Source organism: Gambusia affinis, linkage group LG16 (assembly GCF_019740435.1).
Source record: "Gambusia affinis linkage group LG16, SWU_Gaff_1.0, whole genome shotgun sequence".
Classification (NCBI taxonomy): domain Eukaryota; kingdom Metazoa; phylum Chordata; class Actinopteri; order Cyprinodontiformes; family Poeciliidae; genus Gambusia; species Gambusia affinis.
In genome coordinates, this window is record NC_057883.1 from 22,884,822 (window position 1) to 22,899,829 (window position 15,008).

At 43.3% G+C, this 15,008-nt stretch overlaps 1 protein-coding gene across 5 annotated transcripts; it reads right to left on the reverse strand.

Annotated features, from left to right (window-relative positions):
- Positions 1-6,153: 6,153 nt before the first annotated feature.
- LOC122845726 (ovarian cancer G-protein coupled receptor 1) lies at positions 6,154-14,697 on the reverse strand. Of its 5 annotated transcripts, none has more exons than XM_044142117.1 (7): positions 14,248-14,697; positions 12,224-12,390; positions 11,040-11,189; positions 10,820-10,953; positions 10,523-10,745; positions 7,509-7,689; positions 6,154-7,395 (listed from the first exon to the last, which is right to left on the reverse strand). In XM_044142117.1, the coding sequence occupies exons 2-7, from the start codon at positions 12,308-12,310 to the stop codon at positions 7,016-7,018; spliced, it is 1,155 nt and encodes a 384-aa protein (XP_043998052.1). In that variant the 5' UTR covers positions 12,311-12,390; positions 14,248-14,697; the 3' UTR covers positions 6,154-7,015. The 5 variants fall into 5 exon arrangements, with proteins under 5 accessions (XP_043998052.1, XP_043998051.1, XP_043998050.1 ...); XM_044142116.1 differs by having other exon boundaries at positions 14,242-14,697; XM_044142115.1 differs by lacking the exon at positions 14,248-14,697 and adding an exon at positions 13,320-13,347.
- Between the last annotated feature and the right edge of the window lie 311 nt (positions 14,698-15,008).

The following is a 15,008-nucleotide window of genomic DNA, read 5'->3' on the forward strand; positions in this document are numbered from 1 at the left end:
TCTTTCTATAAATATTCAATAAATTATAAAACTGTCAGAATGAAAACAACTTTTAAGCAAGTTTTAAACATTTCTTAGCATTTTGACAGAGGAAAGACAGAGGGCAAAGGTCAACAGGTTACAGAGGCCTTCTGTCATTTCCACCTCTTCTTGTTCTTAACGGCGATAAAAAGTTCGTTAAACTGCTGGTGTATAGTCAGCTTTAATGTCGATTTTTGAACTTGTTCTTCTTACAATTTCACTTAATCCCACTGACATAACACCACCGTCGAACTAAAATACAAAATAAATGTAAATGAGACGGTGTCAATAACGATAATAAAGACATAAAATTTACATAAATGCATATAAACGTACCTCGCTGGCTGACCCTTTCCTTCGAGGTAGAAATGAGATAATTAAATAAATTATTAACTTCAATGACCCTTACAGCCACTTGTGAAAGTTACGCTTTCATACATCGTCTTCCTTTTCTTTGGTTCCCTAGCAACATGCTGGATTCCACTAATTTAACCTTTCAAAATAAGAGTCGTAATAACAAAAAATATAAATAATACAAATAAAACATGTTAATCAAAATAACGGCAGTAAAACTCCCACCAAATCACTAACCTATGGTGATTTTACTTAAAACATATAACATTACAATTGGAATATATTTACATTTTAACATTTACTCTGCTTCCAGTAACAACACAGTTTTATGAACTGGTCTATCAAGATACACTGGCTTGACAGTCCTTTTTCCATCCTTGTCCAAGGTCGAGTCACTTAGCAACAGCTTCACCTTCCTGATCCTTCCATCTGCACTTGGATATATCTCTGTTACTCTTGCCAGTTTCCACTTGTTCCTTGGAGAACTGTCCTCTTGAAGAATAACAATGTCGTTCAGCTTTGCATTCCTTTTGTTTCTTTGCCAGATTTGTCTCTGTTGAAGATTAAGAAGATATTCTTTCTTCCACCTTGTCCAGAATTCTTTGGCTAAAAACTGAACTTGGCGCCATCTCTTTCTCAGGTACAAGTCGTGACTCACAAATTCACCAGGAGGAGGTAGAATAACACTGGACTTCATCATGAGAATATGATTTGGTGTAAGAGGCTCTGAATTTGGATCACTTAGGTTTTCTACTGTTAACGGCCTGCTATTTACAATAGCCATCACCTCATACAGAAATGTTCTGAGGGAAGAACTATCAAGTCTCTTAGAAGTTTTATCCAGAATAGCAGTTAAAACGCTTCTAATGGTTCTAATCTGCCTCTCCCAAACACCTCCCATGTGGCTTGAGGATGGGGTGTTCAGAACAAACTCACATCCATATTGTTTCAACTGTTCTTTGTCACAGTCCTTCAGTGCATTCAAAAACTCTCCTTTAGCACCAACAAAATTAGTCCCTTGGTCACACCTCATTTGTCTTACATGTCCACAAATAGAAATACTGCAGCTGTTAACTCAAGTCTAAGGACAGTAGTGACTTTGGTTGGGGCGACGCGTGCCTTCCCCATGACTAGTCCACAATGAACATCCCCTTTGGATGTGACTGTTCTTAAATAGCTACATTGTCCATAGCCTGTCACACTAGCATCTGAAAAATGATGTAAATCACACTGAGTGATGTCTGTGTTTTCAGGTAGCATGCATCTTTGGATTCTCACGTTTGACAAGTTTTGAAGATCTAGGAGCCAGGATTCCCACTCTCTGTAGAGCTGATCAGAAAGAGGCTCATCCCATCTGACTTTCTCTTGACATAACTGTTGCAGGATTTGTTTTCCTTTTAGGATGAAGGGTGCCACAAATCCCAGTGGATCATACACTGATGCTACTGTGCACAGGATCCCTCTTCTTGTCATTGGATGCTCTTTGACTGTTATCCTGAATTGAAACTCATCGGAGGAAATGCACCACTGAACACCAAGTGCTCTTTCCATCAGTGGCTCTCCAAGTGCTAGATCCAAATCTTTAATACTGTCAGCACACTCTTCTCTGGGCAGCGACTTTAACACATTCTCACTGTTTGATACAAACTTGTGTAATCTTAGTTTACCTGTGTTACACAGCTCTCTTGCTTCTTTGACTAGTTTTATTGCTTCTGCTTCAGATGCAACACTTACAAGTCCATCATCTACATAAAAGTTTCTTTGAATGAACTTCACTGTGTTTGGAGAGAATCTTCCCTCTCCTTGTGTAGCTAGATGCTTTAAACCAAAATTGGCACAACCAGGTGAAGAGGCTGCACCAAACAGGTGAACCTTCATGCGAAAGACTGAGAGGGGAACACTTAGATCACCATGCTCCCACCATAGGAAGCGTAAATAATCCTGGTCTCGGGGTGTTACATGAAACTGGTGAAACATACGTTCCACGTCGCACATTACAGCCACTGAGCCCTTCCTGAACCTACAGAGTACTCCCACCAAAGTGTTTGTGAGGTCAGGCCCTGTAAGCAGGTGTTCATTTAGTGAAGTAGCTTGATATTGTGCAGAGCAGTCAAAAACTACACGGATCTTACCAGGCTTTTGAGGATGGTATACCCCATGGTGGGGAATATACCAGGCAGGGGAATTACAGAGTTCCTTCTCTGGTACTTTCTCTGCATCACCGTGTGCAATAATGTCCTCCATGAACTTTGTATAATCAGAGTAGTACTTTTGATCCCTTATGAATCTGCGTTTGAGACTGTTTAAGCGTTGCATTGCGCTTGACAGGTTGTTGGGAAGATTTGGTCTGTCATTTTTGAAAGGCAGGGGCATTTCATAGTGCCATCCTGCTTTTGTTTGATTCCTTCTTGCAGCTTTCTTATGAAGCAGACATCTTCTTGTGAAATGCTTGTTTCTTCCACTGCTCTCTCTGTAAAATCTGATTCAAGTGCTTTGATTACATCTGGACCAGTTACTTCTTTTATTTGTGTCTTGCAGATGTAATGAACTTTATTCTTTAGCTTTGTGGTTGACTCAGTCTCTGGTATTACTTGCTTTACAGATATGCGATGACTTACTCCAATTACATCACTACCTGCATCACATGAATCACAGTAACTTATGATGCTCCAGCCCAAATCTGTTTTTTGGGCATAAGGCTGGTTTTCTTCACCACATATGACTTCTCTGGGCATTAAGGCTTGTGTGCAGTTGTAGCCCAACAGAAGTCCTATATCACAGTCTAATGGTGGAGCAATATGTTCAGTGAGATGCTCCAAATGTGGCCATGACCTTGCTGTATCTGGAGTAGGAATATGGCTACGATTGGCAGGTATGAAATTACATGTGTAAGCAGCTGGCACAGTGAGTTTCTTTGTGGAAAACAATCCTCTTATTTGCAGAGCTTCAAGTTTTGTACATGGTACAGTTGTTTTCTTGGATGACATCGTCAATAATTTGAGTTTAACTTGGGTTTTAGCTGTGTCCAGATTGTTTGCTACTTCATTGAGAATAAAGGACGAATCACTCTGTGTGTCCAGCAGAGCATAGGTAAGTATTTCTTTGCTTGGCTCATTTTGCGTGGATACATACACAGGTACTATTGCAGATGTCTGTGTGTTTCTACTTTCATGAGTCACTCTGTTAGATGTACTTTCATTAACTGTGTCTTGTGACTGTGTTACCTGTTGCTGGGTTTCCTTCCATTCAGCTACTTCTTGTTCTTTAGGTTGCTCTTTCTTTATCTCGTGTCTTTGTCTTTCTTCATGCAGACATGTGGGATGTTGTTTTGAGCATGTGTTGCATGTCATCCGGTTTCTGCAGTTCTTGGAGAAATGACCATTATTTAAGCAGCCGAAACAAAGTTTTTCACCTTGAATGAACTTGACTCTCTCAGTAACTGGTTTCTCAGTGAACTTACGACATTTGTGTAAGCTGTGTCCTGCTCTTTTACAAAACACACAAGAAATTGTGCTTCTTTCTGCAGAGTTAGTTGTGAAGATTTTGGCTGTATCTTGCTTCTTATGAATGGGTGTAAGTTGAGGTTTTGTCTTTGGTTTGTCAAAGTCACTTTGTCTTATAGCTTGATATGATGTAATGGGATTACATGCAATACTTGCCTCCATTGACAGGAATGTTACAAAGTAACTGAAACGCGGGAACTGTCTGTGCTCTAGCTGGTACTCTGTAGCCTTTCGGTTCCATCTGTTGCTCAACCAGTCTGGCAGTTTAGCAGCAAGTCTTTGATTCTCTATTCCATCATTAAGGACGTTCAGATTCTCATTGGTAATCATTGCAGATTGACAGCTTTGTAAGAAATCCACAAACTTTCTTAACTCTGCACCGTCTTTACCTTGGAGCTTTGGCCATGTGTGCAACTTGTCCCTAAAGGCCTTAGCAATGACAAAAGGCTCTCCATAACGTTCATTGAGAATATTCCATGCTGCCATATAGGAATCTTCAGAGCCAATCAGAAAATGTCAATGTCAATGTCAAATTAATTTATATAGCACTTTAAAACAGGCATAGAACTGCACCAAAGTGCTGTACAAGAATGACAACAACACAAATGAATAAAAACAAAGTATCAAACACTAGTTCAATTAAATGCCAAGGAATAAAAATGAGTTTTAAGAAGCAATTTAAAATGATCCAGCCATCTAAGGCTTCTTTAACACACCCACCTACATACTTCTGTAAGAAAAATATCTTTTCTGCAATGGGTATGTTCTTTCTCTCTATTAGAGTCTGAAAAGATGCCTTCCAATGTTTAAACTTAAGTGGATCCCCACTAAATACTGAGGGCTCTGGAATCGGTAGCCTATTAGCTGACATAGCTTCTGCCAAAACCCTTACAAGCTCACCTGTGCTCTCGTGAATGACATTTAACTGTTGTGGTGGTTGTGTGGGTTGATTAGCAGTGTTCTTGAACTTAGTTACCTGTATGTTTGCAGGATTTGGAGTGATGCTTTCTTGCTTTACTGAAAAGTAATCTTCTTCATAAACTTGTAATTTTGCCTTTGCTGCATTGAGTCCTTTCAGATTTTCCAGTCTTTCAATTTCCCTTTTTAAGTCCTCAACTGACCTTTTCCTTGCAGCACTTTCCTCTTGTTGTCTCTTTATCACAGCCGCCTTTTCCTTTTCTCTTTTTAACTTGCGTTCTGTTTCCTCTCTTTCCTCTTGATGGCGTTGTGACATCGCAGCAACTTCCTGTTCTGCTGTTATGCGTTTGTCTTCTTCTTCTATGGTTTGCATTTTTTCTCTAAATTTCTCTTGTTCAGCCATTATCTTAAGCACAGCCTTTGTTGCTTCATACTCTGCTGCAGCTTCTTGTCTTTTGGCAGAAGAGCCATTAGAGTTAACTGTACTGGCTTTAAAATGACTATGAACTGAGACACTAGTTGAGCTAGAAGATGTAAATATAGAACTGGCATCAGGCCAAACAATCTCCTCCTTATTTGTTCCCTCAACATGGCATTGGATGTTTTGCAAAACTACCTTAGTCACTGATATACATTTGTCTAACTTGGATCGCATATCATGAGGTGGTCCATCTATTGCTCTGTATTGATCATAAATGTCATTAAGAGCGGCTAGTTCTCTTTGCACAATGTCCATGTGTCCTTCAAGAATGTCAACTGGATCTCCTTTAATAACAGATTTTTTAGCAACTTTAATTAATGCTTTCCATCTGTCATAAGTACTTTCAAAGTGACGTTGCAGCCCCTTTAGTTTTTCTTTATGGAATTCTCTTCCTTTTCCTGTTAGCATGCGAGGTCTTTCACTTCTACGCAGCTCTTCTTGCCCAGGTCGCACTAAAAAGGTTTCATCTACTTGCTCTGCTTCGGCAGCTTGTTCTGCACCGGCAACTTCTATTCCTGTGTCATTTGTTTCTGACATTTTGTTTCACTTGAGACCTTACAGAATTCCTAACTGGTGAAATCTCCTTTTAACTTGACGTAAATCAACTCTGAGCTTTGTTACATTACTTCCCTTCTCGTTACCTTGTTGCGCTGTTGTTGTCAGGCTTCACACAGTTCCTTGTTGTTACTCATTCCTTGTGTCACATTCCAAACATGAACTTAAATGTCTGGTTTCTGGACGTCTTTATGAAGAAGCAACCGTTGAACGTTAACATTTGCAACCGTCGGATCTTCGGTGAAACGATGCGAGAATCATGTAGCTCCGAGTTTCCACCTCTTCTTGTTCTTAACGGCGATAAAAAGTTCGTTAAACTGCTGGTGTATAGTCAGCTTTAATGTCGATTTTTTAACTTGTTCTTCTTACAATTTAACTTAGTCCCACTGACATAACACCAAAGTCGAACTAAAATACAAAATAAATGTAAATGAGACGGTGTCAATAACGATAATAAAGACATAAAAATTACATAAATACATATAAACATACCTCGCTGGCTGACCCTTTCCTTCGAGGTAGAAATGAGATAATTAAATAAATTCTTAACTTAAATTACCCTTACAGCCACTTGTGAAAGTTACGCTTTCATACAGCGTCTTCCTTTTCTTTGGTTCCCTAGCAACATGCTGGATTCCACTAATTTAACCTTTCAAAATAAGAGTCGTAATAACAAAAAATATAAATAATACAAATAAAACATGTTAATCAAAATAACGGCAGTAAAACCTTCGTTAAAAAAAAAATGTATTGGTCTGATGTGACATTTGAAAAGTTTTCAATCAATCGTCATAATTAAGAGAAGAAATGTTAGAACAAACGGAGCCATAAAAAGTGTTTGACTTGATGGAATCACTGAAATAAAAAAAACATTTAGTGAGCAGCTGCAGATCAGCAGACCGCTTCCTGGTTCCGGATGGTTCCTGGGGACGGTTCCTGGTCCTGGACGGTTCCTGCAATTCTCCACTACAAAAATTTTCTGGCTTCTGACTCAGTCTGCTGGCATTTCTGCCTTTCACTCAGATTGTCTCCAGTCGGTTTATGACCAATCAGCAAAGGGCAGCCAGTCCCCAAGTAGAAACCACAGGTCAAAGGTCAAAGTTTAACATTCAGCTGATTGAATGAAACCAGGTATGACCATAAACCACCAGCTGGCAGTCTGACCAGCTGCAGCCGCCATGTTTCAGCTGCACCTCCTGTCCCCGGTCCTTCCTCCCATGTCCCCACTGTCGTCTGCCCAGGACTTGTCTGGGACAGTCAAAGGGTCAGAGGTTTCATTTCCGCTGCCTGTCTTGGCGTCCAGAGGCGTGTAGCTGTGGTTCAGCAGCTTCACACTCCGCCCGCCGTTCCCGTCCGTCGCCACCTCGTGGGAGTCGCCAGCTGGGCCGACAGGGCTCGCATTGCCTCGGCGACGGCAGCAGCACACGACCCTGGCGACTGGCCTGACGACGGCGCGGTGCAGCCCGCGGCGGGCGCTCTCGCTGACGAAGCAGTAGAGCGCCGGGTCGGCGACGCAGTTCAGGCTGGTGAGCAGCAGCGACACGTGGTAATAGTTAAAGATTCCTGCAAGAATAAGAAACGGAAATGAAAACCGTGCAGGGGTCACCTGTTCCCGACAGGAAAGTCACCTGAAAGTCATCACAGGTGACTTTCCAGGTGACTCACAGGAAAGTCACCTGTGATGAAGCTGCAGTCACGCTCGAACAGCGTCCGCAGCAGCAGGAAGACGTGATACGGAGAGAAGCAGACCAGGAAGATAAGGATGGTGCTGCTGACCAACTGCCGGATCCGGGTCTTCTGGTCCGGTTGGGTTCCCGCGCTGCGGCCAACCGCGCGAAGAACGCTCAGGTAGCTCACCTGCATCAGGAGCCATAGACATAATAAAGACCAGTCCCGCTTTGGCTGCTCAAGCGGAGGAAATACGGCGGCCATCTTGGAGCGGTCGTCGCTCATTTTTTTGCTAAGCTAACAGCAGAAGATACCTCAGCAATCTGGGATATTTTTGTTCAAATCGACGGTCTATTGATGGCGCGTGGGATAACGTAAGTAAGATATTGTTTATATTTTGTCGTATAATATTATTATACTGTATTTATGTCCACAAGCGAAATGCCAGCTAAGATTAGCCACAGAGCTCGGGGTGTAACGGTGTTACAGCCCCGCTAGGAAGGCTCACCGAGAGTAAATCTTAAAAAGTTTTAATTATTTTCTAACACTGACTTACATTATCTGACACAAGAGCCTACCTTAGAAATAAAACATTATTGTTATAAATATATTATTTTGTAACATTCTCTAGTTTATACGGGTGGAAAAGACCATTATTTATATCATCTTATTTCACTCAGTCAAAAGTAAGATAGCTCCCAAGACTCCCGTTTTTGTTCTGAATGTTAGAAGTGAGAAACAGATTCACTGCACAGGATGAATCTGCTGAATTACTCTGAAGCTAGAACTCATCGGCTGGATATATATATATATATATATATATATATATATATATATATATATATATATATATATATATATATATATATATATATATATATATATATATATATATATATATATATATATATATATATATATATATATATATATATATATATATATATATATATTGTTTTATTCTCGATGTCCTGTAAAATATATACATTTATTACGCCACCAGACCCCCTGCACGTTATTGTGCACATATGGAAATGCTAAGGCGCATGCGGACAAAATTGAAGGGCAAAAAGACAATACTTTCACATGCCATCCATAGCCGTGCTGCCATGGTACTAGCTCGCTGTCTCTTACTCTGCAGACGCGAAGTCACGATGTCTAGGATCATGAGCGCCCTCTGCCATGAGGCCAGAGAACTGCCTGCCTCACCTCGAATCTGTTCTCTGGTTTCTGATCGCTCCTCAGCAGGGGGATCACGTTACACACATAGTTGGTGACAACAAACACTGAACATCATATACATAAGCTAAATGATGAAAAATCAGTTTGTATATTAAATGTTTTTTAACCATTTTATTGACAACGTACAGACAGGAGGAACAGGCTTCCATAGTATGGCAGCCAGTAGTTAGTGACAGGTTGATCAATCCCAGGTGAGGCTCAGCTTCCTGCTGCCTCACCTGCTGCACTTCCGAGCATTTGAATGGGGAAATGCAAAAATTCTGCGATTTTGAAGAAAAAATAATCAAAATTGGTTAAGATAAATGAAAAATAAATTCTTCACAGTACAAACCACAGGGTGAAAATAGCAATATAAATTATTTTATCATTATATTTTTCCATTATGACAGTGATGTCAGGCTCCCCTGACATCACTGATATGTGTATGCATCCATCCATCCATTTTCTAACACCCTTGTCCTTAATGAGGTCAGGAGGAGCTGCTGCCTCTCCAGCTAACGTTCCGGGCGAGAGGCGGGGTCACCTGGACAGGTTGCCAGTCTGTCGCAGGCAACACAGAGACAGACAGGACAAACAACAATGCAACTCACACCTAGGGAGAATTTAGAGAGACCAATTAACTTGACAGTCATGTTTTTGGACTGTAGGAGGACCTACGGAGAACCCGGAGAGAACCCACCATGCACAGGGAGAACATGCAAACTCCATGGAGAAAGACCCGGGGGTGGGAATCGAACCCAGGACCTTCTTGCTGAAAGGCAACAGTGCTACCAACTGCACCACTCTGCAGCCCTGATATATATGCATTGCATAATATATATTGTTCAGTAATAATGTCCTAATAATGACAGCTGTTTGAATATCGTGAAAATTTGATTATTATTTAGCCAGTTATTATTAATTAATTGATACTCCATTGCGCCTCCCAAGAATATAACGCTCAAGGGAGCGGTTGACCTGTCCAACGTGACGGCCCGTCAGCAACAATAGACAAGAGCGTAGTCTATTTTTTATGGGTGGAGGTGCGAGTGGCGCCCCCTAGTGGTGGAGCCACGACGACGGCTATGACTCAAATCCAGACTTTTCAGCTGAATGACCGAATTCTGATCTTTTCTCCCAAATTAAAATCCAATCTGTTCCACTTCCATATATGGGCCTAAATGATAGCAGTCAGTTTGAACGTTGAATTTATCCGATCTTTATGTCATTGATGCGCCGTAAGTCAGCAGAAGAAGACAGACGGTAAATCTAAACAATGTATGAAATGATAATGAAGCGATGAAAGCAGTCTTTCATCGCTTCATTATCAATCCCGCTCCGACTCCAAACAGAACCGAAGGCCGTTTCTGTTAGCTGTTAGGTTTTTTTTATCAGTTTCCTGACCATCTACTGCCCGTGCCGCTCTAAAACTTTACAATCCATCAGAGCCGGCGGCCATCTTTGCCGCCGTAAACAGACCGCATTAGGGTAATGCTGTGGCTATGCGAGTCACTTCGAAGTCTGACTGCTTGCATTAATTTAGATCCATAATCTAAATAATCCATAATGCATAAAAAATCAGTTGAGCATTGAGATGTGCTGTGAACACGCAGCTAACAGCTAACCAGCTCTGCACTAGTTAGAGCACAGCCATGAACCTGGCTGGAGGTCAACTGTGACGGCCTTACAGCACTCTGAGGCTTCTGGTCCGGGATCAAGACGGTACCTGGAGCCTTCCTGAAGAGATTGATCTAGATCAGAGCAGATCAGTTTGTCAGAGCGGACGGCGGCGGTTTCTTACGGACAGGATGGCCAGCGGGAACAGGAAGCCGACGCTGAAGCGGTAGTAGTTGATGGGGTATTCCCACGGCATCATGGGGTAATGTTCGAAGCACACCGACTGGTTGGTCTGGTCTCTGCTCAACTCTTTATGGTGAAAGAAAACCACACCCACTGCTACCTCTTTAAGCCAGATGGTGGCGCTGGCGATCCATGCTGCAGTCATAGAGCGGAGAGAGGTAAACCTGGAGACGGGAAGGCAGAAACGTTTTCCATGTGGCTTGAAGCTGCCGGTGTGAAACGGTTCCAGCGGATCTACCTGAGAGGATGGACCACAGCAAGGTAGCGGTCCATGCTGATGCAGCACAGGAAGCCGATGCTGATATAGATGTTTTCATAGAGCAGGAAACCACAAAGCTGACACAACCACTCTCTGTGCTGCCAGTCGTCATTCTGAAAGAAGACACAAAGAAAAGCAAACAGGCTGTCATAAAACTGCTAAATCCTTCAGAGGTCTTCTCTAAAGCAGAACCTGTTACCCGAAAGATGTACTGCAGCCAGAGGGGCAGAGACGCCAGGTAGAGCAGGTCGGACACGGTCAGGTTGAGCAGGTAGACCCCCAGCTCATTCCTCTGCCTCAGCTGGACCGCAGCGTGATAAAGGGAGTACAGGTTGGAGGGAACACCCACCTGAAACCAACCACCAATGTTTGACTTCATGTGTTGGGATTATATCGGACCACCGGTGTTTGGTACCATTATGCTAATGCTAACAGTTTCTTTAATTTCTGTCCATGTCTGCTGATGTTTGGGGAAATCAATTAAGTTTAGATCACAGGTAAAAAAAAAAACAAAAAAAAACAAGAATACTTCAGAACTCTGCTTGTTTTGATAGTTCAGACACTGAATATACCTTAATATGCATGAATACGTGCAGCAGACAGTTTTAGCACTACAGCACATCTACAGTCTTCCTAATTGCTGCTTTTGGGGTTCAGCCAATCAGGACCTTTTATTTTCCTTGGCGCTGATTGGCTGAGCCCCAAATACAATTGCAAACACCAGATAATCATGTGTCACCTAACACTAAGGCTAGGTTTCTGCATTTTCTTCCAAAAACGTAGAAGACATCAACAAAAAGCTCAGCGAATGGTTTGCAGTGACCTTAACACTGAGAGGTCGGCAAGTCGTCGCTGTGCTATGATTGGGCAACAAGACAGAATACAGTGGTGTGAGCATGCTAGCAATAGGAGTAAGTGAGCATTAGCAGGCTAACATTAGCTGAAGAACTTCATGGTCTACTGCTGTGGTGCTGAAGCTTTGAGCCATCAGAGGTTTCTGGTCGGTTGAAGGGTCCAGTTCTCCTCCATCACTTCTGGGTCCATTTTCTGAAGACTTTTTTCAGACATAAAGTTAAAAGCCTAGCAGTTTTACACCCCATAACAATTACTCCTTAAATGGTGTGAGCCAGACTGGACCAGAACCAGGCAGAAGCAGCTTCAACAACAAATCTAACAAAACATCTATAGGCTTCAAATCTAAATCAAGGAACTCTCTAAACTGACTGCATTGAGGCAGCAACCCTCTGCTGATTGGTCACTGCGACAACACTTCCTCTCTGCCGCAGCAATCGCTTCAGGCCGGAAGCTGCATTTCCTCCACCCTCTCAGTCTGAAGCATTCAGCATGAATTAAGCGTTGCTCAGCAGGTAGAGAGCCTCTCACCAGGAGCACCAGGATGTAGACGCAGGAGAAGACGTACTGGTGGACTTCATGGCTGATGGTGCAGTTGATCACGCTCTCTTCAGACATGGCCGACTCACCCACACGTCCCAGCCAGAACAGAACCGCTCTGCTGCTGCAGGACGAAGAAGTGCAGCTGGTCCTGGTCTCTGTGGAGAACATGAGAGTCTGGCTCAGAGCAGATCCACTGCTGGTGATCCACTAGAACCCTCCTAGCAACAGCGAGCTAACACTGGTCACAGCGAGCTAACACTGGTCACAGCGAGCTAACACTGGTCACAGCGAGCTAACACTGGTCACAGCATTAACATTAATCAACAGTGATGTGTAACAGATGTCACTTAACAAAATGTTTCAATTGTTGACTATCTCAATAACTTTGTATTTTTGTTTTAATGATGTAAAGCTTTTTGAAATGCCTTGCTCCTGAATTGTGTTACTAATAAACTTGACAGATTGATCAGAACCTCCAGGCCCGGTGCTACTTGGTATTCTGGGTTCAGACTGAATCAGGTCAGTTTGCACAAAGAGCCTCTCCACTGGACCCAACCCAACGTGCTCCAGAGCAGAATAAAGATGGCTGCCAGGATACCAAACAGGTACATTTTCTATCGGGGCCAACCTATATTGTTGCCCTCGTCGGTCCCATATGGGGCCCACCTGGCCTGCTGGGTCATCAGGGCAGAAATTTTGAAAAGACAATCCGGTTCGCACGTCCCGATTTGAAACACCGCAGCTACTGGCCCCGCCCATAAATATGTAAATCAGTGTCAATACCTGAAGGCTGCCGCCACGTGTCCCAGTTACCATGGCAACGGCCCCTCTTGGCGAGGATAGGCGGTTTTAATGATAAGGCGCCTTTCAGGAATGACGTAATGATTATTGATATTAATCACAGATTATCAATGATTTATCAATGAAGAGATGTTTGGTCAATTTATTCCAAATAGAGGAAACGCATGGGTCCCTCTGCCAGGCTGGGACCAGTTCAGAACAACCGGGATCATCAGGCTGCTAATCTTTACCACAGAACCAAAACTTTTACCAGAACCAGAACCTTTAGCAGTTCTTTGATCACCTGGAGAATCCATCCTGTCTGTTCGGAGTGAATCTACTGATCCGTTTCAATCCAGCGAGATTAAAATTACAGGGAAGGAGAGAGAGAGAGTGAGAGACAGTGAGAAAGAGAGAGAGAGTGAGAAAGTGAAATTGTGTGTGCTCGTGCGTGTGGATAAATGAGGTCCAGATTTCACGTTTCCGTTTTCTCGCTTATTTTTGTGAATCTCTATTTGTGTGTAAAATTTGGTGCCACAGTTTCTGTGCGAACGCTTCATACACCAGAACCAGGACAGATCCTGGATGATTCGACTCAAAGAGGTTCTGCTCTGCTTCTGTCCAGAACCAAAGTTCTGCTGGACCCAGCTGCTGATTGGACCTTCTGGATCAGAAGAACCACCATGAGAGGTACTGGTCGGTTTGATCCATGTGGGAGGTTCTGTACTGTTCTGTCCGTGATGAACCGGGATGAACAGAGCCAGAACAGAACCAGAACCGGGATGTTTGGAACCAGACGCCTCAGTGAAGCACGGTGACGGAGGAGTGATGGTCCCGAACCAGAACCTCCTGTGAGTCCATCTGTTCAGCAGCTGAAGCTCAGTCAGAACCGGGTCATCAACAGAACAGGGTTCCAACGCAGCAAAACGTCCTAGTCAAAGTCCAGCCCTCCATCTGACTGAAGGAGAAGGTCCTGGATCGGTAACTCTCAGAATCAATTGGACCCATCAGAACCAACTGGACCCATCAGAACCTGAAATGTTTCTTTCGTTTCTGGAGGAAAAAAATAGGAACTTTAGTTTTACTGAGTTTTTACATCCGGTTCTGGATTTCTAACTGGACTTTGCTCTTGGCGGAACCGGGAGATCAGGACCCAACGAACCGTGCCAGACCCCCCTATCACCACCACCCCTCATCTCCATGGCAACATTCCCGCGTGTTCCTACCATCACCTGCAGGTCCAGCGGGAGAACCGTCCTTGTGCCGGAGAGGCTCCGCTTCTTTTCAGGGAGAGCTGGACCGCGGGTCCGAACTTCTGCCAGAAGTTCGGTTCCGAAGGGGCCCGAGAGCAGGAGAGGCTGCTTACCGGCTGCTTCCGCTCCGGCAGTCTGCGGCAATCTGACGGCGCTCCGCGGCGCGGCGCGCGCTCCCGCTTTAAAACACATGCGGCTTCTCTGCTGAGCGCGCATGCGCTTCTGGAGTCCTGCCGGAAATTTTAGTTCCTCCGATCAGGGCCAAAACTGAGACCAGAACCTCCAATAGGTCCACCTGGATCAGCAGAACTATCAGTCCAGGCCATGTGGAGAAATTCTGACCAGAACCAAAGTCTGCTAGTACCTTCTTATGGTACTAGCAGAACTCTGGAAAGAGTGAATACTGTTCTACAGGTGCAGGTTCTGTTGGGTTTTGACCCAGCCCAGGAACCAGGAGGTTGTCCTGGTGCATTCTGGGAAATAAAACCTTAAAGTTTGAATCATTAATAATTTAATCATAATAATTTAACTCACGGAATATTTAAGATTCATCAAAAACATGAATTCAGTTTCATCAGCGCTCCGTCGCTGCAGCATCATCATATTAGTGACAATAATGATCACTATTATCAATATTATCAATAATAATTACCCCATGTGCTTTGAGGAACAGGAAGTTTTTAGCAGCAGCCTGAAGGTTGTGGGTTCGACTCCAGAAACACGATCAGAACCTTCTGGTT